Source organism: Fukomys damarensis, unplaced genomic scaffold (genome assembly GCF_012274545.1).
Source record: "Fukomys damarensis isolate Sample0158 unplaced genomic scaffold, DMR_v1.0_HiC HiC_scaffold_3, whole genome shotgun sequence".
Classification (NCBI taxonomy): domain Eukaryota; kingdom Metazoa; phylum Chordata; class Mammalia; order Rodentia; family Bathyergidae; genus Fukomys; species Fukomys damarensis.
This window is the reverse complement of record NW_022900915.1, coordinates 16,666,548-16,689,754: the sequence shown is the minus strand read 5'-3', so window position 1 is coordinate 16,689,754 and position 23,207 is coordinate 16,666,548. Positions and strand designations below refer to the sequence as shown.

Sequence of the window (23,207 nt, the reverse complement as noted above, 5' to 3'; positions counted from 1 at the left end):
GAGGCTCGGAACGCAAAGCACTATGGTTGATTTTCGAGGCGCATTGTGGTAAAAAAGTCTCGCAGTGGTTTTGTTGTCAGAGGTTGGATACTCGCTGGTGTTGAGACTCCGACAAAATGCCGGAGCGAGATAGTAAGACTCGGCTCATTTCTTCTTTTTCATTCTCCTCGGGACTAGGGCGGTTTGGCGCTGTATTTTGACTACTAAATTTAACCGGTGTTGCGTAACGCTCACAGCCTGGCGAATCCTTCCGGCTCCGAGAGAGGCCAGACAGCTGTAGACCCTCCCCAAGCCACAGGACTACGGGCGACTCTGTCTTCACCTCCCGCCCCCAGCGCTTTCTTACTTAACTAGTGTGTTGCTCCTGTTCATTTCTTACCTTTTATTGTTTTTGAGACGTGGGTCTTTTGTTGCCCATCTAGCCTTGAACTCGCCATCCTGTTCACGCTCTAGTAGCTGAGATTGCAGACGTTTGCCACTGCGCCAGATCCTTCATACAGCATTTTAGATGTGATCTTAAGCAAAGTCTTTGCTAACCCTCTAGCTCAGTTTCAAGAAGCCCTTCTGTGCTGTCATAGCCCCTTGTTATGATTTTTTGTTTGTTTGTTTTTGCGCAAGGCCTCCCTGTGTAGTGCAGGGTGGCTTTGTATTCACTATGTAACCCAGGCTGGCCTCAAACTTACGGGGACTCTCCTGCCTCAGCCTCCCGAGTGCTGGGATTATAGTCGTACGCCACCATGACCGGCCATATTACATTGTATTGACACTGCATCTCTTTGGCTTGCTTTTATATTGTTCTCTGCTGTAATCCTCAGTTTTTCCAAAGGACCAGACACAAAGATTGATAATCTGAAGGGTAATTTTGTTTTTTTAGGTGAGCCGTTCTCCAATCCTTTGGCCCCAGATGGCCATGATGTGGATGATCCTCATTCCTTTCACCAGTGAGTATTTGCTTTAGGATTATGGAATTGAGATGAGCAATAAGTCAGGGGGGTGGTCTTGCTGGTGGTGAGAGAATTTTTAATATCTCGTTAATAAGAACGGTCAAGAGATCATACCACTTGGCTTGCTATTTCTGTGAACCTTAAGTGGATTAGGCCCCTTGCATAGGAGTATTAGAGGAGAAATTCTGACAAGGAAAGTGATTGTTCCTTAACTGTGAGAACAGCGTATTATATGAGAATTAATTCTTCCTGTACAAAATTAAAACATTGGGAAAAAAGGGTAAAATCTTTGATAACCTGCCCAATTCCAGTTCCTTTCTTGGAGGTAAACACAGTCCCCACCCCCTTTTTTTTTTTGGTACCAAGGATCAAACTCAGGACCTTGAGCTTGAGAGGCAGGCTGTGGAACCACTGAGCTAAATCCCCCAGCCCTCTTTTTTTAAATGTGTGTCTTTTTCTCCTACTCCTAACACATTTATATGCATACATACTTATCTGAGGAAAATATATCATTGTTTTACAAGTTAAAAATTTAAATGATGCTATACAATACATATCGTTTTGCAAATTTTTAAAATCCCATTCCGTGTCTTGGAATTTTTTTTCACGAAAGTGACTCCCTTATTGACCAAACTTGTCAGGTTCCAAGAATATATTTTTGACCAGGCTTTGTCCTTGGTTTACTAAGCCCATTTATAGCATAGAGTTAAGAACCCTCTCCAATACTTAGCCAAGTTCCTGTTAGTAATTTCCTTTAAATCCTCACTTGTTTCTGCTGGAGTTAAGCTCAGTTTGTCTCTCTTATTGCAATAGTATTGAATCCTGTTCTAGTCGTTTTCAATAAAGTGTTTCTTTGAGGGAAGAACTTGGTTAGATATCAAAGACAGGGGAAGGAAAGCTTGACTGGATATCAAAAATGGGGAAATTCTTGATAAATTAACAGAGTTCTTTTAAGACTAGGATCAACAGGCCAAGGAAGCGCTCTAGTCAAGAGGACTTAAAGGAGTCTGACTCTAGTTTATCAAGGAGTACTAGTGGGTGTGCTAATTAAAATTTTGCTTGTACCATCAATGTTATCTGTCCCACATATGGAATACACTATCACAGTTTGTTTAGTAAATCTCTGATTAAGGGACATTTAGGTTCTTACTACTTTTTATTATTTTCAGGGCTATAGTTGAACCTCTTTTACATGACAATTGGCTGAGCTAAATATAGATTAATGAAGTTCCTGATTCTTCATACGATATATACACTTAGGGCTGGGGATTTAGCTCAGTGGCACCCACCCCTCGCAAGTGCAAGGTCCTGAATTTGATCCCTTGTACCAAAAAAAAAAAAAAAAAAAAAAAAAAAAAAAATTTAGCTCAGTGGTGCGACTCCCTGCCTCATAAGCACAAGGACCTGAGTTTGATTCCCTGTACCAAAAACAAAAAAACAACAACAAAAAAACCCATACAATATATACACTTAAATTTTAACAGAGTGCCAAATTGTGTTCCAAATTAGTTACACTGATTTACTTTACTTTGTATTTTTTTGGTTTATTTTTTGGGGATAAGGAATCGAACTCAGGACCTTGCACTTGTGAGGCAGGCGCAGCACCACTGAGCTAAATCTTCATCCCTCTCTGGTTTCTAGTTAAGCATGATGTTTACATGTTCCTGTTTCATTTCCTGTTGGGTATTAATTTTAAAAATCTTTGCCTTCTCTTCTAGATCTAAACTCACCAATGAAGACTTCAGGAAACTTCTCATGACCCCAAGGGCTGCACCTACTTCTGCACCACCTTCTAAGTCACGTCATCATGAGTAAGTCCTCAGGTGACCCAGTCTCTCTTCTATCTCCTTTGCTTCTGTCTATCCTTTTGTACTGAACCAGAAAGTCTTAGGAGTTGAAAGTCTGGTTCTTTTTGAAGTCTCCCTGTGAAGATTGAAGCTCCAGTGATGACTGAGATGCCCTGTGTTCTCATTGTTTCTGAGGGTATATTCCTCTTGTACCAGAGTTGCTGGTGCGAATGAACAGTTTTGGCCTGTTCCATCCCCATGGACTCAGACTTTCTGGGATGGATATTTGGGACCATGTAGTTTTAATAGTCCCATAGATGTATATTAATGCTTTATAATGTTTGAGAACTGATATTGATGTTTATCTGTCTGATTGAAACTGTGGCTTTGGTCGGTATTCTAGGCTTTTTATTTATTATTATTATTTTTTTAAATCTTTATGGCCACTTCTTGGAGTTCTCCAGGTTGGGGCAATATTTTACTGTTAGTGATTTTTCTGTCCATTATAGGATGCCAAGAGAGTACAATGAGGATGAAGACCCTGCTGCACGAAGGAGGAAGAAGAAAAGGTGGAGAAAGGGTGAAGGGCTGTTGGGTTTTAAGACAATGTTTAAGGGAAGGGAGTAGAGGCTAAGATTTTCATTTGTTGTCTTGAGATTCTCTGCTTTCTTAATTAAGAGAGTGATACTTAAGAGTGGCAGTGTATGGTTTTGGAGTCAGCCTTAGTGTATTTTAGTATCATCTCTATCAGTTTTTAACTGGATAACCTTGAATATTTTGTTCAACCTTTCAATCCATGGGTAGAATATAGATAACAGACCAGGCATCGTGGCGCACACCTGTGATCCCAGCACTCTTTGGGAGGCAAAAAAAGAGCTGGGGATGTAGCCAATTGTGAGGCCTGGGGTTCAATCTCTAGTACCACCAAAAAAAAAAGGCGGGGGGGCGGAATCTAGAGAATAATAGACTTTTTTTTTTTTTTTTTGGTTTTTTGAGACAGGGTCTTACTATGTAGTTGAGTCTGACCTGAAACTCTCTATGTAGCCCAGGCTGGTCTCAAACTCCCAGTGATCCTCCTGCCTCAGCCTCCCAAGTGCTGGGATTACAGGTGTGCGCCACCACGACCGGCAATAGACTCTTGTTAGTGTTTGTGCATGCTTAGAATTGGTGCCTGGCTTATGATACCACCTATTAAATCCTGGCTGTTATCATCATCATTGTTATCACTTTTATATAATATTAAACTTTGTAGAGCTGCTACTTTGATTTTCTTGTCTTCTGAGGGTAGAATAATAAGAAATGAATTATTTTAGTTGAAATTTCAAAGGTAATAAAAATTCAGAGATGCCGGTGTGTGCCAGTAATCCCAGCAGTTGGGAAACTAGCAAGATGAGCATGAGTTCAAGGCCATTCTGGGCTACATAGTGAGTTCAAGGCTGGCCTGGATGACATAGTGAGACCCTGTGTCCAAAAAATATTTATGTTGAAGATTTTTTTTGATTGTGTATGGAAAAGTCCCTCGTTGCTATAGAGAATCAGTAGAATTAGGTGGCATTAAAGAGTGACAGCTGGAGTATCTCGGTGCCGCTGGAACAGTATCTGTGAGCTGGAAGAAATTGTAGTTTTTATATGAGGAATGTTAAGAAGTAGCCCCAGTTCTCTTAGGACATACATAGTTTTCACTTTGAGGGATGGATGAAAATACAGAGAAACAGGCAGAAATAATTCTTTTGATCATTACATAGCAGCTGTTGAGTCTTACATATTTGCTTTCTCTGATCACAGTTACTATGCCAAACTACGCCAACAAGAAATTGAGAGAGAGAGAGAACTAGCAGAGAAGTACCGGGACCGTGCGAAGGAACGGAGAGATGGTGTGAACAAAGATTATGAGGAAACTGAACTTATTAGCACCACGGCTAACTACAGGGCTGTGGGGCCCACTGCTGAAGCGTGAGTACCGAAGAAGCCAGTGCATCTTCCCTCAGCATCTTGGAACCAGACAATCCCAGTGTAAACTCTTCCTCCTACATGTTCTGCTTTGGAATTCACACTAAGGTATTTCAGGAAGCACTTGCTACTTACAAAGAACTGTTCTAGTGTGACTTTTTATCATTATACAGGGACAAATCAGCTGCAGAGAAGAGAAGACAGTTGATCCAAGAATCCAAATTCTTGGGTGGTGACATGGAACACACCCATTTGGTGAAAGGCTTAGATTTTGCTCTGCTTCAGAAGGTGAGACCTGGTGAACAGATAGGGAGTAATACTGGAGTGCTGAGAGCTCTTGTCTGGGCCTTGGTAAAATGAGGAGGAAGATAACTCTTAAGACTGACCATCTAGTCTATAGGAAGGGCTAGATGTGGTCTTTCTGCAAGACATACTATTCCTTCTTCAGTATCAACTTAAATTTTATTTACTTGGGAATGCCTTCCATGGTCATCCAGTGTTAAGTCCCTTACCCCTCAACTCTTTCCTGTATCTGTGCATAGCTCTTCTAATTCACTTAAAATAGTTATTACACTTTGTTGAAATTTCTGTCTTTCCTGCTATAAACTCTCGTAGTAAGAACAGTATGTCTGCTGTATTTTTTTCCTGGCATAATGTACAATGGATGTTCAGTAAATAAAGTTCAGTACATAAAGTGCGAATATCTTAGTAGTACTTGCTTTCCTGTTAGGTACGAGCTGAGATTGCCAGCAAAGAGAAGGAAGAAGAGGAACTGATGGAGAAGCCCCAGAAAGAAACCAAGTAAATAAATACAGCAGTACCTCAGTTCATAAACACTTTTGTTTGCAAACTCTGCATCAGGTGACATCCTCAGCCTTCTTCCCCGCACAAACATAAATGTGGCCATCTTTTCCAAAATTGTAGAACAATTTAAGTTCATGAATTGAGGTACCACTGTATCAGGGAATGGTTGAAAGTTTAGAAAGCTGGGTTCTAAAGTAGGAACAAAATTATTAAAAAAATACTGATGATGATGTTTGTCTTTTCAGGAAAGATGAGGATCCTGAAAACAAAATTGAGTTTAAAACACGTCTGGGTGAGTAGTTTCTACACTAGTAACTGTGCATTCTAGGTGAATTGTAGGGAATTTAATGCTGTCATCAAGATATGTTTCTTCTTCTACTTAGCCTCTTTTCTTCTTTTTGTCCCCCAAACAAGCTAGTTTCCATAAGATATACTAGAACTCAGACACAAGGGCTGTGGATGTAACTCAGTAGTAGAGGATTTGTCTAGCGTGTGCAAAGCCCTGGGTTTGTTTGTTTGTTTCCTCATTGAGTTTATTGGTACATTTTAGGTGTACGGTACAGTTATATTCATTATTGGGCTCTTGTACCTTTACATGACAGGTCTTGGTTCTCATCTTTTCCCCTTACCCCTGCCCTCCCTTGACTTCTCAATTGCAGCTGCCCCACACATTCCCGTGTGGTGACGTGGAAGACCAAAATCTCACACAGCAATTCTGTCAAGTATGTCCCAGCTTCCTGATGCTGTGACATGCCTTAACCTAGCTCTTGTCACTTCTGTCTTAGCTTCTTCTTTTTTTCTTTTTTTGTGTCATTGAGTTTATTGGTTATCCTTTTTTTTTTTTTTGGTACCGGGGCTCAAACTCGGGTCCTTGAGCTTGCAAGGCAAGTGGCTGCACCACTGAGCTAAATCCGGCCTCCTTTTTTTTTGAGACGGTGTCACTGTGTAGTTCAAACTGCCCTCACTTTGTAGCCCATGCTGGTCTCGAACTTGCAGGGATCCTCCTGGCTCAGCCTCCAGAGTGCTGGGATTATAGGCATCCGCCACCACACCCTGCAGCCCTGGGTTTGATTCCCAGAGCTGTGGGTAAAAACCCAACATGGATTTAATTATTCCACATGTTATTTATATCTGCTGAGTTAGATTGGAAGCTCCTTCAGTTTGGAACATATGCGTTAAAGAAGGTAGCATCTTTAGTGATTAAAGCTGAGACCATGGTAAGTAGGTGCATAATTTTAGCCAACTGACCTTGCTTTTTTATTAGGTCCTATATAAAAATTGGTTTCATGTTAACCACTTGGGATTACTGTAGGAAAGAAGAGAATTGTAATACATAACATGCCTATAATATTGAGCATGTGGCATAGCTGTCTTTGTGTTATAATACCTTAAATTTCACCCTTGTTCCTCACAGGGCCTCATACAGTGCAGGCACGCAGAGTCCTTGAGGAGGCCTTGAAGAGTGGATGGGAGCCAAGGAATTTTTTTTTTTCATTAAGAGCTTTATTGAACTAATATTTGCATACTATACAATTTACAAAATTAAAGTGTATGATTCAGTGTATTTTAGCATGTTGACAATGTTGAACAACAGTGACCACAAGTGAGTCTAGATCATTTTTGTTATCGCTAAACAAAACACTCTACCCATGTGGGTAGTGAAATGAAATACACCTATTTGGTGAAACATTTGGATTTTGCTCTACTTTAGAAGGTGAGGCCTTGTAGCTCTCATCTCAGTCCCTCCCTACTAAATCTAGGCAATCACTGAGCTATTTTCTTTTTTTCTTTTTTTTGAGACAGGGTCTCACTATGTAGTGAGACTGACGTGGAACTCACTGTGTAGCTCAGGCTGGTCTCGAACTCACAGCGATCCTCCTGCCTCAGCCTCCCGAGTACTGCGATTACAGGCGTGCGCCACCACGCCTGGCCACACTGAGCTATTTTCTATCTTCATAGAATTTCCTATTTTAGAAATTTATTTATTTTTATTCAAAGTAGGTCATGCTTACAGCAACAGTAAAGACTTTAACATATTCAAAGAAATGGAAATCTTGCAAAGTGAGCTCTCACACTACATTGGAATGAAATTAGAAACCAGAGCAGAAGCACACTTAAAATATAGTAACTTTCTTTTCTGTTTTTTTCCTCTCTGATTTCCTATTTGTCTTTTATCTCGTGCTTTATATATTAAGTTTTTCATAAAAGGGAGACCATGTGATGTCCAAGCTTGTGTGTCTGATTTACTTTAGCAAGTCCAGGCTTTGATATTGGACTGTGTGGTTCCCAGTTTTTGCTCTTATTTGATAGCTGTATTACTTTACATAAATCACTTAATTCTCAGCTTTCGTATCTTAGTAGCAAAACGGGGATAAGAATGAACTCTTACAGGGCTATTGTGAAGATTGAATGAAGCAAATCATGCACAGCATTTGGCATGGTGCCTAGTGCAGAGTACACACCTAATAAATGGTTTGTTTTGTTCTCTCTCTCTCTGTCTGTCTCTCTCTCTCTCTTTCCCCTGGTACTTGAGATCAAACTCAGGGCCTTATGCTTGCAAGATAGGCATGGCACTACTGAGCTAAATCCCTGGCCCATTTTGTTTCTTTTTTTGAGACAGGGTCTCACTATGTAGTTCATTTTTTTTTCCCTCATTGAGTTTATTGGTAAATTTTAGGGATACAGTACAGTTAAATTAATTATTTGGATCTTGTACCTTTACATGACATGTCTTGGTTCTTGTTTTTTCCCCGTGTCCCTGCCCTCCCTTCCCCCCCCACCCTCCCCATTTACAAACACTTTATTTCCATTTTCTCCTATTTTTTTCTTTTCCCTCATCACAATGTGAAATAGGAAGAAAAGGGCTAAAGGTATAGGGAAGGTGGGAAGGGTAGGGGAAAGGTCACTAGTTCAGATTGACTTTGAACTCACTGTGTAGCCCAGGGTGGCCTTAAACTTATGGTGATATTTCCTCAGTCTCCCACGTGCCATTGCACAGACTTGGCTGCTGTTATAGAAGGTTCTCATTGACTAATAACTACTCTTCCCCTTTCTGAAGGCCGCAATGTTTACCGTATGCTTTTTAAGAGCAAAGCATATGAGCGGAACGAGTTGTTCCTGCCAGGTCGCATGGCCTATGTGGTAGACCTGGATGATGAGTATGCAGACACAGACATCCCCACTACTCTTATTCGGAGCAAGGCTGATTGTCCCACCATGGAGGTGAGTATCAGAGTTCTGAGAGCCTGTCACATAACCTTCAAACCTGGGAATCAGTGTTGCCTCATCCATCATATCACCATGTCTTATTCATTCTTTTATCACCTAAGTCTCAACTGAATCCATTCACTTTCTTCATTTCCAATAACATTGCAGCATAAATCACAGTCTCTTGCTAGAACTATTCAGAGGCCCCTAATTGTTTGTACCACCCCTGCTTCTGCTCTGGTTTGTGTTCATTAAATCATTTCTTTTTATTGAGATATAATTCACATGCCATATAATTCATTTTCTTAAAGTATACAGTTCAATAATTTTTAGTATAGTCATGTAGTTTTGGGGGCACCATCAATCAATTTTATAATTTTTCTTTATCCCCAAAAGCAAGGGGCCATGTACCAGGGATTCAGCTGAGTGATGCCGCCACCTGCCTCATAAGCGCAAGGTCCTGAGTTTGATCTCTGGTACCAAAACCAAAAAAAACCTTCAGGACTATCCTGCCCAAAAGCAATCCTTCACTAAGCCAGGCATGGTGGCATATACCTTAGTCCTAGTACTCTGGGAGAGAGAATTGTAAATTCAATCCCAGCCTGGACCACTTACTGACCTGTCTCAAATAAAAAAGAGGCTGTTTAGTGCAAAGGTCCTGAGTTCAACTCATTCCTGTAAGAATTGTCTACTCTGTAGTCATCCATTGCCCCCAGTTTCTCCCTCTCACCTTCCATTGTGGCCAGGGTGATCTTTTTTTCTTTTTTTTCCTTTTTTGATACAGGGTCTTGCTGTGTAGTCCAGGCTGGCCTTGAACTTACTATGTAACCCAGGCTGGCCTTGAATTCACAGTGATCCTCTTGCCTCAGCCTCCTGAGTGTTAGGATTATAGGCATGCACTACCATGCCTGGATACTTTTTACTTTTATAATGCAAAATTTTTCTGTTATCACAGAACTCAAAAGCTTGTGTTTTCTAGAAGCTTTCTGTGGTTTCTTCTTCCTAGGATAAAGAGCACAATCTTTACCATGAGCCTATGAGTCCCTGCAACATCTGGCCTTTCTAGCTCCATTTCATCATGTCTCCCTGTTGTTTGTTCTCCACTGATCCTGGCTTTCTTGAACGTTCTGATTCACTTTTGACCCAGGACCTTGGTGCATCCTGTTTTCTCTCTGGAATGTCCTTTCATAATACCTCCGTTCCATATCTCCACCTGATTAGTTGTAAATCATCCCTCAATTTGTTAAGTGAGTAAATGAATAAATGACATTCCTATTCAGTGTGATTACATTCTTGTTTCTTGGGATTTTCAGGCCCAGACTACACTGACCACAAATGACATTGTCATCAGCAAGCTCACTCAGATCCTTTCATACCTGAGGCAGGGGACCCGCAACAAGAAACTCAAAAAGAAGGATAAAGGTACCTGGAGTATTAGACAAATGTTTCCCACTGGGAGATGGCATCTGAAGATGGAACCAAGGTCTCCTGGAGCTTTCTGTCTTTGGTACATTGGGAGGCTTGCAGGGAGCAGAGAAAAATGGGAGCAGTGAGCACCAGCAAGATGACTATATAAGGGCTGGGGATTTAGCTCAGTGGTTCCGCCGCCTGCCTTGCAAGCAGAAGGACCTGAGTTCGATCCCCAGTACCAAAAAAAAAAGATGAGTATATAATATCCAGGTTCTGTCTGTTTGATCCACTCTGAAAGTAGTGGTCAGGAGGAGGGAAAGAGTATTGTTCAACATTCCAACATTTTAAACAAAAGTTTTAAAAGGGCATTGAGAATTTGAGTGGGTGGTGTAACTGAGTGGGAATTAACTTCAGAGTGTATTCCTGACTACTTTCTTTATGTTGCAGGGAAGCTGGAAGAGAAGAAACCTCCCGAGGCTGACATGAAGTAATGTGTCCTATCCTCAGGCACCTGATCTGAGGGAAGGGTTCTGTTTCTTGTGGGCTCCTTAGAGAGGTGTTGGTATGAGAATCTGTAGAAGTGGCCAGGGTGAGTAGAAATATATGTGACTTTGGCACCTACTGATCTTTTTTCCCAGCATTTTTGAAGACATTGGGGATTATGTTCCTTCCACAACCAAGACACCTCGGGACAAGGAACGGGAGAGATACCGGGAAAGGGAACGTGATCGGGAGAGAGACAGAGACCGGGACCGAGAGCGGGAACGAGAGCGGGAGCGGGAGCAGGACCGTGAGAGAGAGGAGGAAAAGAAGAGGCACAGCTACTTTGAGAAGCCAAAAGTGGATGATGAGGTGAGATGTGGGCGCTTGGCACCAGGTAGTGGAGCTACCTCTTTGTCAGGCTGGGCCTGGGGCCTTCCTGATACATAATGTCTTGCGGCTTCATAGCAGCCGCTGGGCCAACTCAGGGTTGGAATCATCCTGGTTATGGGGAAGGTGGATGAGGAATTGATTCAGACTTGGGAAGGGATGAGTGGGACTCTTTCATAGTGACACTTCCGTTTTTGTTTGCTTTCCAGCCCATGGATGTTGACAAAGGTGGGTTGTATCCAGAGCATCCTGCATTGGCTCTGACAGTTCTGCTATCCCTTGGGCTGAGAGTCTGACGTAATGTATAAAGCTGACAAAGGTGGGGTTTGGATCCTGGATCTGGGCTCTGTATTAACCATATTTTACTTTATGGAATTGGCAGAATGAATCTGGAGTTCCCGTACCTTGCTGGGCAGTGCTGGGGTGTATGTGCTCTTAGATAATTCTTCAAGCACTGAGGTTTTGAGGGCACGAGGCAGGTGTTGAATGTCAATGTTCTGGTTACCCTGCTGCCCTCTCAGAGTAGCTCGTTATATCTAGAATTTGATTAATATTTTGTTAGCTAGAAGGTATCTGTTGCCTTAGAAAGGTTTTAATGAAGCTACAGATTTAAATTTATTGTGGGGACGAGGTTCAGAATATTAGTTCAAATTTAACCAGATTTCTCTGTCCACTCAGGACCGGGTTCTGCCAAAGAATTGATCAAGTCCATCAATGAAAAGTTTGCTGGGTCTGCTGGCTGGGAGGGCACTGAATCATATCCTTTATTTAAACATGCCTCCAGGTTGTAGAGAGATTTTCTCTTTTCATTCCAACTCTCCCTGTCGTCTAGCTTCCTATTATCCCTACCTGCACCTTTCCTTTTTTCCTAGATTTTGAAAGGTATAAAACCAAGCCTTGCCTCTTGGCCAGAGGATTCATTCAAGCTCACAGCTTGCTCTTGGAGTATTTCATGTTGAGGTCTCTACTCCTGGAACCCCTGCCTGAAGCTTTCCTGCAAGAGATGAAATTCTATGTAATATTTTCTTTCTTTTTTCTTTTTTCTTTTTCTTTCTTTTTTTTTTTGGCACCTGGGATCGCTCAGGACCTTGTGCCTGTGAGGCAGGTGAGCTAAATTAAATCTCCGGCCCTGTAATATTTTCTTTAACATACTTCATGCTGAAGAAGCCAGAAGACAAGAAGCAGCTGGGTGATTTCTTTGGCATGTCCAACAGTTATGCAGAGTGCTATCCAGCCACGTATGTAGGATCCTGTTTGGGTGGGATGACTGGGGAATATGTTGAGGACTGAGGTGGAAAATTGACCTGTGGGGATACAAGGGTTCTTCTTACTTGGATGAACTCTTCTGTTGGGTTCTGAATGGGAAGTCTAGGGGGGTGGTCATTCCTAATGTTTGGATGCATGAAGCACAGTGGTCTGGGACTACAGCATCTTTTTCAACTGCTGTTTTCTTTAGGATGGATGACATGGCTGTGGATAGTGATGAGGAGGTGGATTATAGTAAAATGGACCAGGTATGGCATTAAGAAGATGCTTTTGGGTCTTTGGGTAGTTGCTTTAGCATATCTCTTTCTCTATTCCCCCAAAATCTTTCTCACTTCGTGAGTCCTTCTTCTGCTATAGCAATAAAACTATTAGCATTGTAGGTCGTGTTTTAGAGTCTGTACAAGATGAAATAAGGTAGGGCCAAATCTATTTTTCTGTTTTCTGCAACGAGTGAGTATCAGGGTAGCTGGATGTGGTGGCGCACGCCTGTAATCCCAGCACTCGGGAGGCTGGGGTAGGAGGATTGCTTTGAGTTTGAGACCAGCCTGGGCTACATAGTGAGTTCCAGGTAAGTCTCAACTACATAGTGAGACCCTGTCTCAAAATAACCAAAAAAAAAACAACGAGTATCAGGGTTTGATTTGCATCCTTGGCAGTAAGTAAGCAAGCATTAATACGCAAGTGCAAAGGTTAGAAGGAATTGCAGTCTTTAGAAAATATCTAGATTTCTAACCATGATTGACATTTTCCTCTGTCTTAAAATTTTCAAATGTTACTATTTTTGAAAATTTTGATTAAGCAGAGGAAAATGTTAGTCAGCTAGAATAAGTCCCAGCTATTTTCTAAAGACTACAGTTCCTTCTGTCCTTTCCACTAAGGAAGTGGGAGTGAGGGAAGGGAAAAGGGATTTAAAAAGGATAGAATTGAAGAAAGACATGGAAATAGAGCTTCTATAAATGGAAGGGGAACAAGAGTTGGAAGGAGCAGAGATAGGAAGGGAAAGGGACCCCCCCAAAAAAAGAATGAAGATGTGTTAATGTATATGTACAAATTTCCCACGATAAATATAATTATGTATTACAAACAAAACATGAACTAATACAAATAATAAAGAAAACAAATCCACCATTAATTGTAAAGAAATTTCATCTGCCTTTCTCATCAGTGTTCTGCAATGTTAAGAGCATGGTTAAGTTTAACCCTTGTTTATCCTTCTGCTATTAATTACTTTGGTGACTTTTCCCCCCATAACTGGGACTGAACCCAGGACCTTGTTCATACTAGGCAAGCACTCTACCATTGAATTTCCTCCCCAGCTCTTTTTTAAATTTTGTTTTGTTTTTTTGGTACCGGGGATTGAACTCGGGGTCCTTGGGCTTGTGAAGCAGGCACTGGAATCACTGAGCTAAATCCCCAGCCCTAAATTGTATTTTTTAACAGTCACAGTTGTCTGAAGTGCCTCAAACTAGGCAATCCTCTTTGATTTAGCCTCTTAAGTAGCTTGGATTACAGTGTGTGTCACCATGCTGGACTCCTTGCCATGATCTCTTAGTGTTTAAAGCTGCCTTTGTTTTCTTCATCCAGAAAAGAAATATAATTTCCTCTTTGTAGATTTTTTTGGTGAGAATTAGTATGTTTTTAGTCTTCAGAATAATGCCTGGCACTTAGTAAATTTATAGGAAATATTATTTGTTAGGATAGGATTTATTAATGGTTTAACCTGAGTGTGTGGAAGAATCTGGCTTTAATCAAGGGCTAAATTTCCTTTTCTACCAACATGTCTTTTCCCATGTACTTATTCTGTCTTGCCTCAGGGTAACAAGAAGGGCCCCTTGGGCCGGTGGGACTTTGATACACAGGAGGAATACAGCGAGTATATGAACAACAAGGAGGCTTTGCCCAAGTGAGTTGATATTAAATATGGGGTGTGGGGATGAGAGAAGTTGGCATTTGGGTAGACTAGCTTATACCGGGTTAGAGTACGTAGTCAAGAACATTGGTTAGAGACCCCTCTGGGAAAACCTTGCTACTGCTATGCAACTCCTAATACCTTTTTCACAAATGGCCCTTTTCAGGGCTGCATTCCAGTATGGTATCAAGATGTCTGAAGGACGAAAAACGAGGCGCTTTAAGGAAACCAATGACAAGGCAGAACTTGATCGCCAGTGGAAGAAGATTAGTGCAGTAAGTCGGGTACTGTCTCAGGTGGGAGGGGACACTGGCCCACAGATTCTTGAACATGCAGGGGTTGGAGGCCCGTGGAAGTGAGAGAGAAATCTTGGGCCTCAGGTGAGCTTAGATTGGTAGCATGAATATAGACTATCATGGTTTATTTTGCAGATTATTGAGAAGAGAAAGAAGATGGAAGCTGATGGGTGAGCAGCAGCATTCTTTTGTGGGACTCATTGGAATTTCTTAATGTGTTGATCTTATGCTGACTCATTTCTCCTTCCCTTGCAGGGTTGAAGTGAAAAGACCAAAATACTAAATCTCCAGTCTCTACTGGAGAATCTTCACATGGATGTTCTTTCTACTACTTTCTTTCTACAATTCCTAGTAAGGTTACAATGTGGGGTTTTTTTTTTAATGTATATAAAATTTTAATGTATAATCATTTGATTCCATTAAAATTGGTTAACCTGCTGTCTTCTCTGTGTTGAGCATACACCGCAAGGGTCGATAGAGCGCCAGGAGGCCATTTGCACTGTTGTATGAACACTTCACAACGGGGCTGTAATTTGTATGTCTCACTACTGGGAGACTCTGAACCACCAGTGGTACATCTATACCACCCACTGGTGGTACATATATAACTGTCCCATTGGGTTGGCCTGGGGCAATTCCATTGGGTGGTACAGGCCACCTGATTGGAGAGTCATGTATATACCACCAGTATTTCAAACCAATGGAAACCCATTAAATCACAAAGCTGGGTTTGGTGGTATACACCTATTTTTTTAAAAAATTTTTGAGACAGTCTAGCTATGTAGTTTGTGCTGGCCTTGAACTTGTGGAGATCCTCCTGCCTCAGTCTCCTAAGTGCTGGGATCACAGGCATGCACCACCATGCCCTTTTTGGTGCATACATTTAACCCAGCAATCTGGGAGGCTGAGGTAGGAGGATCAAAAGTTTGAGGTGAGGGCTGGGGATTTAGCTCAGTTGCACTGCACCTGCCTCGCAAACTCAAGGTCCTGAGCTTGATCCCTGGTACCAAAAAAACCCAGAAGTTTGAGCCAAGTTTGGGCAATTTAGTAACTTAGCAAGACCCTGTCTCAAAAGAACAAAAAGTGCTGGGGATGTAGCTCAGTGTGAAGACCCTGGCCTCAGTTAAAGCTCCAGTGTTGAAAAAATAATGCAGAAATTCATACCAGTTTTTCCTGAACTATGATTCTAAATTTGTAGACAGAATGTTTACTAGCCAGCTTCAATTAGGAAAAAAGTCACAGAGACATGGCTCATTGTCGATACCTGCAGGGTCAGTATGAACAAACCCAGGACTTCCAGTTTACAATTCAGTTTCTGAGCCGGGTGTGGTGGCTCACTCTTGTAATCCCAGCACTTGAGAGGCAGAGGCAGGAGGATTGCCACAAGTTCGAGGCCAGCCTGAGCTACAAAGAGAGACCCTGTCTCAAAAAAAAAAAAAAAAAAAAAAAATTCAGTTTCTGCAAGTACCGTCATGTCTCATAGAAGTAACTGATCAGAGTGCTTTGATTAGCTAAATGTTGGGTGACAAGAACTCTCAACCACATTCGGTAGTGACTTCGTTCTAGTCATTAGCAAGTGGGACATACTCCCTCTTTGGAGTCTCTTGTGCCTCACTTGTTTCACCTCTCTAAAGTTGTTGGGCATTAACATGCAAAATGTCTTAGCCAGCACTCTGGGAAGCTGAGGTAGAAGGATTGCAAGTTTGAGCCCAGCCTGGGCACTTTGGTCTTGGTGAGAGCTTGTCTCAAAAAACCTAAACAAACCAAAACACTCTCCAAAACAAAAGAAGGCTTAGTACTACAGAGATGTGAGCAGGTTCCCTTTGGCCACAAGGGCCCCTTGCATAAACGTTCCCACCATTGAGGCTTTGACTGTAGGGTTGTCCAGAACATCCGCTGCCATGCCCATCTTCCTTTTCACCTTGGTAGCCTTGAGCATTGGTGGTCTGAGGCCACTGAGAGTCTGAAACCGAACAGGAAAATTGCAAAGCACTCATCTGACCATAAACAATGTTGGGCAATGACTGAGTGTGCAGGATGCATTCTGTGTGGCTTCCCTATGTCATCTTTGTGTGACTTTTGCTTTGTGGCGCCCACCCCCCAGTATCGGGAATTGTCAGGACCTTTCCTTTGCCATCCAGGCGATTCTGTGGCTTTTTTGCTGCTGCTCAAACACCCTGGCGGTGGGTTGTCAAGGTTTGAATTTACCAAGCATTACTTTCTCCTATACTGAGGGGATAAGTTCTGGTTGCTGAAGGAGTATCTCAGCTGTCAAGAAGGGCCAGGATGAAGGGAATAAAACTTAACAACGCAGTTTCCAACTAAGTGAAAGACTTCCTACTAATCAATGGTGTGCTTAGGAAGGAAGGGCCCTAAGAACTCCAGCAGCTCCTAAAAGGGTGGCGGCCGCCCGCAGCCTCTGACGTAAGTGCTGACGCACTTCCTCCCCCCTCCCACCCGGAAGCAAAGTCCTGGGCCGCAACAGCGGCTTTGTGGTTGGTTCTTGTTCTGGTGCAGCGCTGGCGCTAGTTTCGGACTCCTTCCGAGAATGGAGAGCACGTGTGAGGAGAGGTCCGCGCACGATGGGAGTGACGAGGGGGACTTTGAGTCCACTGAAGCCCCGGCCCGGATCCGGGACACCCCGGAAGACATCGTGCTGGAAGCTCCAGCCAGTGGGCTGGCGTTCCACCCAACCCGCGACCTGCTGGCGGCTGGGGACGTGGATGGGGATGTGTTCGTGTGAGTGAGGGGCTGGTCGAGGGGCATGGTGGAGGTGGGGTGCCTCATTTGCAAGCTCCTCAGGGATGGAACTGGGATAAGGATGGAGGGAATGTTGCCAGGAGACAAATTTTGCAGGACTCGTCGGGTCTTACTCTTTAAATGTTCAGCATTGAACAATTCCACAAAGCTGAATCCCAGCAGTCTGGAGGCAGGAAGTTCGAGGCCAGCCTGGGGTACATAGTGAGTTCAAGACCAGCCTGAACTACATAGTGAGACTTGTCTGCAACAGAACAACGCAAATCCAAACCAAACAGCTGCGTGACTGTGCCCAGAACCTGTATGGAGGGGGGGCGCTGGAAGCCCCAAGTTCCCACTCATATTGAGCCTAAGACTGGCTCAGTAGGCCCCTTGCTTTTGCTCCGTTAGTGGATCTTAAAAAAAAAAAAAACGTGTGCGATCTGGTCACTTCCTTGGTAAAACTCTTCAGTGCTCTGCTTTTGGGATTTAAAACAAACTTCATTTGGTTTCAGACACTTCTCCATCTTGCTCTTACCAGCTCTTCCTTTTTGCTTTTTGTGCTCAGTCATATTTAATCATATAAACAAAAAACGTGTTTTTTTGAAATGGTCTCCACATGTAGTTCAGGATGGTCTTGAACTCACAGGGATCCTCCTGCCTCAGCACTGTTGGGATTACAGATTTGCACCACTATGCTTGGCTCTCTTCAAACTTTCTGGCTTTGCCCACCATAAAAATAGCATTTACAAAGCCAAGCGTGGTGGCACACACCTGTAATCCCAGCACTCAGGAGGCTGAGGTAGGAGGATCTCTATGAGTTCCGAGACCAGCCTGGGCTACACAGTGAGTTCCAGGTCAGTCTCAGCTACATAGTGAGACCCTGTCTCAAAAAAACAAACAACAACAACAAAATGGCATTTATATTATATATAATAATTCCTGGTTTACTTCGCTGTTATTGCATGCACACAAAATGCTCATTGAAGCTTACTATGGATCACGACTGGAATTTGAAAAACACTTTTCTGTAGTATAATCTGTAGTCTTATTTTGTTCTCCATTTTACCTCCTAGTCCAAGGCAGGTGCTCAATGCATGCTTATACATGAGATACAGGGTGGAAGCATTGGAGCTATAACCAGGATTGCTGTGCAATTTACATAATTAATTAAAATGTCGGCCCATTAGTGGTAGTGGCTTTTGGCAGGTTAACTTCTGTACTTTCATTCCTGAAAATGGGACTAACACCTACGTTGCGGGGAGAACAGTACAACCCCTGAGCAGTTCAACACATGTAGGTTGTTTTTTTTTTTTTAACTACTCATATTTACAGTGCCTGATAGTTGGGAGATTTGTGCCCTACACCTCCACTTCCCACTCCCCAACACTTCATTGACTCAGTTTATCGTTGAATTCTGTCTCATAATGATTCAAAAGAACAATCTCTGGCTCTCTCCGTCCTCATTCTTCACCCTCAGCTGTGGCCTTCTGTTGGTCCTGACTCTTCATGACCATTCTCAAGAGGTTCTTTTCCCCCTAAGATTAAAGCCAGAGTTTTTTATTCTAGAAGGGACATTCATGTCTGCCTCCAGTCTGCTCCCTATTCTCTGCCAAATGAACTAATTTTTCAAAGGCCCAACTGACATGTCTGTAGCTTTCCAGAGCCCTCTTTTTTGTTTTGTTTTGGGGGTCAACCCATGGCCTCACATATGCTCAGCGTGAATTCCACCTCCGCACTACAGTCCCAGTTCCCTGGGTCTCATCTACCTTCTCAAGTATTCATTCTGTTTATGACTATTACGCCATTTCTTCACGCTAGACCCTGGGACAGAGATGTCAATGAGCAAACCCAGTTCTTCCCACATGGAATTTATAGGCAATTAAGTATTTATGCATTTGGCCCAGTTAGAGGATCTGTGAGGCAGGTACTGAGGAAGTTCCTTGGGCAGGTGCTTGCTTCAAAGCTGAGTTTACAGCTGGTGCCTCTCTGTTCTCCCTCCATGTTGGTTCTGTTTTTTTGGTACCAGGAATCAAACTCAGGGCTTCTTGCTTGCTAGACAGGTGTTGGGACACTGAGCTACCTCCTAGGCATTTTTTTTTTTTTTTTTAAGACAGGGTCTCACTTTAGTTCAGTTGTCCTCAAACTCACTTTGTAGTCCAGGCTGGCCTCCAACTCATGACATCCTCCTGCCTCAGCCTTCTGAGTGTTGGGATTACAGGTGTGTACCACCATGCCTGGCATTTGTCAGCATTTTGATTTTGCTAATGGTCATGATGTACTGTAATTAACTGTTTTTTTCTAGCTTCTAGGCACTTAGGAGTACATACCTTGATTTTTTGCTTCCAATTTCTGGGACTGGTCTTGTTACTGGTTTAACAAATATTTTGGGGCTGCCACGGTGGTTTGAACCAGTTTTTCTCTAGGCTGGGGCTTTCAAGGATGGTGAAGGTAGGGGTAAGGTATAGTCACAAAAGCCCTCTGCAAATGTACCTGGAATTAATCTGCATTGAAACAAGGCATACCATTTGAAGCTTACTGAAAATGGTTCAATAAGGTTGTAAGCTCTTTGGACTTGGATGTGTACAAGCAGTAACTCCTAGGAAGGTGGGAAGGTTGGTCTACCTAGTTGGCCTCCATATGCCATGCTTCCCAGGTGTGGACTGGGATCCTTGACCCTTTCTTCCAGCTTTTCCTATTCTTGCCAGGAGGGAGAAACTAAGGAACTCTGGTCCTCAGGTCACCACCTCAAGGCTTGCCGAGCTGTGGTCTTTTCTGAAGATGGGCAGAGTGAGTAATGGGGAAAGCAGCCAGCAGTGTGGTGGTGGGAGAATGCAGAAGGCAGAGTAAGCAGCACTACCTGAGCACCTTTTCCCGCAGAGCTTGTTACTGTTTCCAAGGATAAAGCCATCCATGTCCTAGATGTGGAGCAGGGCCGATTAGAAAGACGTATTTCCAAGGCTCATGGGTAAGGACTGTCAGTTTTGTGTGTGCGTAGAGGGAAGGAATAAGGAATAGGAGGTCCCCACTAGGACAAAAGTGCTTCAAGAAGCTCTGCATGCATGCATGTCTCTCCAGTGCCCCCATCAACAGCCTGCTACTGGTGGATGAGAACGTTCTGGCTACTGGGGATGACACAGGTGGTGTCCGGCTCTGGGACCAACGGAAGGAAGGTCCCTTAATGGATATGCGGCAGCATGAGGAATACATTGCAGACATGGCTCTGGACCCAGCCAAGAAACTGCTGCTGACAGCCAGGTACAACCTGAAAGCTGCCTCCCCATCTTTTGCCTCACTAGGGAGACTTTCACCTAAGCCTGCTCTATTGTTCTCTACAGTGGTGATGGCTGCCTTGGTGTCTTCAACATTAAAAGACGCCGGTTTGAGTTACTCTCAGAGCCTCAGTCTGGGGACCTGACCTCTGTCACCCTCATGAAAGTATAGCTGGGCATGATGGGATGGGGTGCATATGCTAGGGGTGTGGTCTGGGGTGGCTGCAGATACAATTTCCCTTTTCCCCTGCAGTGTGGGAAGAAGGTGGTCTGTGGCTCTAGTGAAGGTACCATCTACCTCTTTAACTGGAATGGTTTTGGGGCCACAAGTGACCGATTTGCCCTGAGAGCTGAGTCTATTGACTGCATGGTTCCAGTCACCGAGAGTCTGCTGTGCACTGGGTCCACTGATGGAATCATCAGGTAAAGGAAGCCACAATGGCTTCAGAGCCATTGAGCACTTGGGCGGGGGTAGGAAAGCTTTTGTAGGAAGGTGGGCAACTCTGGCTAACAAGTACCCTAATACTGTTCTTTCCCAGGGCTGTGAACATCCTGCCAAACCGGGTAATGGGCAGTATAGGTCAGCATCCTGGGGAGCCTGTGGAGGAGCTGGCCCTTTCCCATGGTGGCCACTTCCTGGCCAGTAGTGGCCATGACCAGCACCTCAAGTTTTGGGACATGGCCCAGCTCCGAACTGTGGTGGTGGATGACTACCGTCGACGCAAGAAAAAAGGAGGGCCACTGCGTTCTCTGAGCAACAAGGCCTGGAGCATTGATGACTTCTTTGCAGGGCTGAGGGAAGGAGAGGATTCTAAGGCTCCAGAAGAGGAGAGTGAGGATGAGAGTGACTAAGGGGATGAGAAGAATCTGTTGGGTCAGAAATTTTCATTGAGCATGAGCCTTGCTTCCTGAGATGAATTCCTAGCGAGGATATGAAATTTTTAATATGCTCATACATGTTAAGCACATACTCCACCACTGAGCTTATAGCCCTGACCCCAAGATATGACTGTATAACACCTGCATAAGTCACACCAGAACTCTACAGAAGACGAGGAGTATATGCCCTGGAGCAGCTGCTCAATCTGCCAGTGTAAGACAAACCCTCAAGTGTGTTAAAACAGCACAGACATGTGTATACTAACTAGAAGTTTAATATAAATACAACCAGTATAGAAAAGCTCAAAACCATATATAAACCAAAATCAGAATGACAACTGGTGGGGTGGAAGGGCTCAGCCAGTCCCCTAAATAAAAACAGAGATTCATGCTAAGCTTGGAGGTGAGGGAGAGGGGCATTTGTTTTATGTGTTACACGGGGAATAGCCAAGAACATTGGAGTCAGGTTAGAGCCTGGGTTCAGCAGGGGAGGGCAAGGTGCCTCACCACAATTTAAGCCCAATCTGAGCAGCTCTCAGATGTTACTTGGGTCCTGCCCCGGTAGTGCTTCTGTTTCAGACCTGGGGCAGGGCCCATACTCCCCTCTAGGTACCCAGGCCTGCTGGGCTGAGGGCTGACAGGCCTTGCCTATTGCTCAGGCTGCCTGCAGAGAGGGGAGGAGTCACTGCTTCAGGACAGTACCTGCCCCAGCCCCAGAGGACCACAAGAGACTGGCTCCAGACTCACTCAGTGCCTCCAGTAGCCGTGCGGACACAGCATCCTTGGCCACCTCATGCCCATCCTGCCCATCTGTGGCCAGCATGACCCAGATAAGGCCACTGAAAGGCACTGGATGCCCAGGGATTACTACCTGGTACCAGAAGTGGTGCCAGCCAGCGGGTCCTTTACTCAAACACTTGGTGAGGAATACTGGGCTGCCCAGCTTCATTTGTTGGCAGAGCAGCTGCAGGGCAGCCCGAGCACCTTGGTACCCTAGTTTGTCCCTGGCCAGGACCAACTGGCTGCCATCTGGCTGAAGGCACTGAAGAGCGGGACTCATAAGCTGCTGGCGGAGTCGCTGCTTTAGGTCTGGCTTGAGCCACTCCACAGCCACCTGTTCTCCACAGAGGCGTGACTGACCTGCAGGAAAAAGCAAGAGACAAAGGCACTTCTGAGCTCTGGGCATAAGCCCCCAAAACTGTGAGTCCTTGGAGTACACAGTCTTGTATTTAAGGCATAGCCTCCATTTCTGGGTAGTGTCCAACAGTTAACCTCATCCGTATTTGTAAGGGAGGCGTAACAAAACTGGCTTTTATGTTTCCCTTGAAGGAGTACTATTTGATGCAGGTTTTATCTACCTCATAACCATCACAATAGCCAAACTTTGTGGTCAATACTAGCTAAGAATCAGGAAATGTGTTAAGTACCATATGCCTATTGTTACTTAATTCTCACAACAGTCTGAAGAGGCAGGCTCTAGAGAAGGCTCAGTGGGACCCCCTTGGGCAAGTCAATTTTTCCACTGGAATGTTGAGGATGAAGTCATGTGATAATGCCCAAGGAGTGCTTAGTTAGGGGATACCTGTAGCACAACTACAAGTGGAAAAATGTGCTTGCTTAACCCAAAGATTTTAAGACTAACCAAGCTATCTATGCGCGACGCTTAAGTGTTTGGCTGCAACCAGAAACTCCCACCGCAACCCCACCCCTACCTTCTACAAGGGCCTTTTTGGCCATGGCGGCGGCGCGGTGCGAGCTGAACTTGAGCAGCGCTATCTGCGTGGGCGCCAGACCTGGACTGGGCAGCAGCCGCGCCTCCTGCAGGCCAGGCCCCAGCGGCTGTAGCGCCAGCAGCAGCGTGTTGTGGTTCACACCCG

The 23,207-nt window shown here is 44.0% G+C and overlaps 3 protein-coding genes across 3 annotated transcripts in view; 2 read left to right on the top strand and 1 right to left on the bottom strand.

The window, feature by feature from the left end:
- The first annotated feature begins 7 nt into the window (after window positions 1-7).
- On the top strand, window positions 8-14,873 carry Ik (IK cytokine). The gene is made up of 20 exons (XM_010613840.2): window positions 8-132; window positions 875-941; window positions 2,663-2,755; window positions 3,241-3,300; window positions 4,517-4,684; window positions 4,855-4,969; window positions 5,412-5,482; window positions 5,731-5,777; window positions 8,544-8,707; window positions 10,006-10,114; window positions 10,550-10,589; window positions 10,741-10,954; window positions 11,182-11,200; window positions 11,651-11,729; window positions 12,130-12,210; window positions 12,429-12,486; window positions 14,053-14,141; window positions 14,314-14,422; window positions 14,579-14,613; window positions 14,699-14,873. The coding sequence occupies exons 1-20, from the start codon at window positions 117-119 to the stop codon at window positions 14,724-14,726; spliced, it is 1,662 nt and encodes a 553-aa protein (XP_010612142.1). The 5' UTR covers window positions 8-116; the 3' UTR covers window positions 14,727-14,873.
- A 2,006-nt stretch (window positions 14,874-16,879) lies between these two features.
- On the top strand, window positions 16,880-21,996 carry Wdr55 (WD repeat domain 55). The gene is made up of 7 exons (XM_010613843.3): window positions 16,880-17,182; window positions 19,869-19,969; window positions 20,060-20,147; window positions 20,258-20,437; window positions 20,518-20,617; window positions 20,705-20,874; window positions 20,991-21,996. Exons 1-7 carry the CDS (start codon window positions 16,992-16,994, stop codon window positions 21,301-21,303), a joined length of 1,143 nt encoding a protein of 380 aa, XP_010612145.1. The 5' UTR covers window positions 16,880-16,991; the 3' UTR covers window positions 21,304-21,996.
- Window positions 21,993-23,207, bottom strand: part of Dnd1 (DND microRNA-mediated repression inhibitor 1) — a 2,326-nt gene continuing 1,111 nt past the window's right edge. The window contains exons 4-5 of the mRNA XM_010613916.2: window positions 23,043-23,203; window positions 21,993-22,470 (exon numbers count right to left, since the gene is read on the bottom strand). Coding sequence (XP_010612218.1) covers window positions 22,013-22,470; window positions 23,043-23,203 — 619 coding nt within the window. The 3' untranslated portion in view covers window positions 21,993-22,012. The remainder of the gene's footprint in view (window positions 22,471-23,042; window positions 23,204-23,207) is intronic.